The sequence below is a fragment of the Bison bison genome, unplaced genomic scaffold, assembly GCF_000754665.1.
Source record: "Bison bison bison isolate TAMUID 2011002044 unplaced genomic scaffold, Bison_UMD1.0 scf7180017864089, whole genome shotgun sequence".
NCBI classification, from domain to species: Eukaryota; Metazoa; Chordata; class Mammalia; order Artiodactyla; family Bovidae; genus Bison; species Bison bison.
The window spans coordinates 384,307-386,848 of record NW_011494661.1 but is presented as its reverse complement, the minus strand read 5'-3'; the positions used below and the strand labels follow the sequence as shown (position 1 = coordinate 386,848).

The 2,542-nt window shown below is 55.7% G+C and overlaps 1 protein-coding gene across 1 annotated transcript in view; it reads right to left on the bottom strand.

Moving 5' to 3' along the window:
• Nucleotides 1-1,029: 1,029 nt before the first annotated feature.
• The window catches only part of LOC104987180 (cytochrome c oxidase subunit 8A, mitochondrial), a 2,060-nt gene continuing 547 nt past the window's right edge, over nt 1,030-2,542 (bottom strand). Inside the window, exon 2 of the mRNA XM_010837973.1 lies at nt 1,030-1,523. Within this exon, the coding sequence (XP_010836275.1) occupies nt 1,428-1,523 (96 nt within the window). The 3' untranslated portion in view covers nt 1,030-1,427. The remainder of the gene's footprint in view (nt 1,524-2,542) is intronic.

The following is a 2,542-nucleotide window of genomic DNA, read 5'->3' as shown; positions in this document are numbered from 1 at the left end:
GACACCGAAATCAAACCCTCGGCAGGGCAGTGGAGCACCACAGAAAGCCAAGGCAGCTGAGTGTCAGACTCCCAGCCTAACCTCCTCACGGCAACCAGGCGCCACTGGGCACCACGCCCGAAGGCCAGGGAAGACTAAGGGACAGTGAGCAGGGTCTCCCTGCAGCTCCTGTCAACGTAGATCAGGAAACGAGCCCGGAGAAGGGGCTGCTGAGATGCGTGTTCTGACACCCAGGGCCTAAAGCACCCACAGCCCCTCCACTTTCACCTGGCATCTCTGCCCACCATCCAGCAGCTCCACAGGGGACACTGAGCCTGTGTCTGCTCAGAATCATTCATGTCACCCCAGCAAAGAGAAGAACTACGGGGGTGGATCCAGCGGGTCACAGCCTTCCTTTCAGAGACTGGCAGGCAGAGTTCCAGCTCAGTGGAGCACGCTTCACATACCTGTCCCAGCTAAGGAGATGCCCCCAGGAAGAATCATGGAGGAAGGACCCTGGGAATGGATGGAGGAGCAGCAAATTCTCCAAGTCAAAGAGGGGAGGTACACGGAGGCAGGCAGGGAGAACGAGGAAACTGGTCAGTGCATAAGCGTTTATGGATATGGGGCTAAAGGGGCCCAGGGTGACCTAACGACACAATATACTGTGACCTGGCCCAGCGGCACCAGGAGGGCAACGAGCACCTGGGAACGGCCGGGGCCCAGGGACAGAGGACAGGGCCGGCTAGCGCCACCGAGAAGGGGCTTCCAGCCACAAAGCTGGCCCCGCTGGGAGAGACACTGAGACAGCCTCGGGCTGGGCACAACCAAGGGAGCTAGAGGGGGAGCAAGAAAGGCTGCCCGACCACAAAGGAAAGCACGCAACGGAAGCACCTCTCAGGTATCAAGGAGCAAGGCTGAGCACACGTGACCTACCAGAGCGCAGGGGGCCAGCAGAGCTGTGCAGCCGGCCAGGCCCTCTTCTCCACACCCCACCCGACACCATCCTCAACTCAAGGATGGAGGCAGGAGCCCAGGCTGAAGGCATGGTGAGTTTCTGAAGCGGGGTTTATTACTAATTTTATTATTTTTTGGCCACACCGTGCAGCTTGTGGATCTTAGTTCCCCAATGAGGGATCGAACCCCCAACCCCACCCACTATGAAAGCGCAGCGTCCTAACCACTGGACCACCAGGGAGGGGATTCCCCTTGAAGCACGCTTTAAATAGACTTTATTGTTGCAAGGGAGGCCCTACTGAGCAGGGCCTTATAAACAGATACATGTGGTCCCAGGATGTCACCGTGGAGAAATCAAGACGTCATGATTGCAGAAGAGGTCACTGTAACAGAAGGACGTGGTCCAGGGGAGGCCGGCCAGGAATGCAGCAGACATGATCAGGAAAGGCCGGGGTGGTCAGGTCTCGGGGCGAGGGAGAGGACAGCTCCCATCACTCCCGCTTCTTGTAGTTGTCCAGGTGTGACAGGACCCAGCCGGAAGGCAGGAGGAAACACAGGAAGCAGGAGGTGAGCCCAATGGCGATATCCTACACAGAGCACGAGAGAAAAGGAACCCCCAGAGTAAGGTTTCCCTCGAGCTCCGCAGAGCCTGAGCAATCTTCCCAGACGGCAGAGAACTTGCTCCAGGAATCAAGATTCAGGCTCCAGGGGAGGCCACTCTAGGTCTTAAGGTAAAGGATCAGATATGGCGGCAGGGGTCAGCCCAGGTTACAAGGTGAAGGGAGAGGGACAAGGATCTAATCTTGCTTTGAAGCTGGCCTGTTTCGCACCAGGAACTTTGCACAGACCACAAACTCCAAAATACACCTCTCCTTCCTTGTCTTAAAAACCTCTCCCTACCCAAGTTTTGGGGCTAGAGCTAAGACTTTTTACAGCCACTTGCATATCCCCCAAAGCAGTTAAGGAAAGCCACAGAACGACCTGGAGTCATACTTCAGTTCAAATTCCTTCTGTGCCACTGGAGGTGTGACTTGACAAGTCAATTGTTTTTGTTGTTCAGGAGCCAAGTGGTGTCCAACTCTTCGCGACCCCATGGACAGCAGCCTGCCAGGCTTCCCTCACCATCTCCTGGACCTTGCCCAAGTTCATGTCCACTGAATCGGTGTACACTGCTCCTAAATTTCAGCTCTCCATTTCAGCCAGGAAATGGAGATAGCGGCCCTCTCTCGGGGTGACTGGGAGGACTGCAGGAGGCCAGTGCGGCAGTCTTAGCACACTGCCTGGCACACAGCAGGCACTCGGCTGCAGTTACAGTCATAGTTATTTCCTCTGCCGCCGCAGCGCTCTCTGGGCTCTTCGCCTACATGGAAGCCCACTAACCTGGATTCTGAAGACTCGCATTCAAGGCCGAGAACTGCCACTGAGGCAAACGCAGAAGAGCCAAACAGGGGCAAGTCATTAAGGGTTAAACTGTCCCACGTTTCTGCGAATTACTAAAGCCTGCTGGGGTCCTCTTCCCCACCCCCAAATATTACTAACAACGAAAGTGCTGACAGCCCGCAGGCTTTAGTAATTCGCAGAAACGTGGGACAGTTTAACCCTTAAT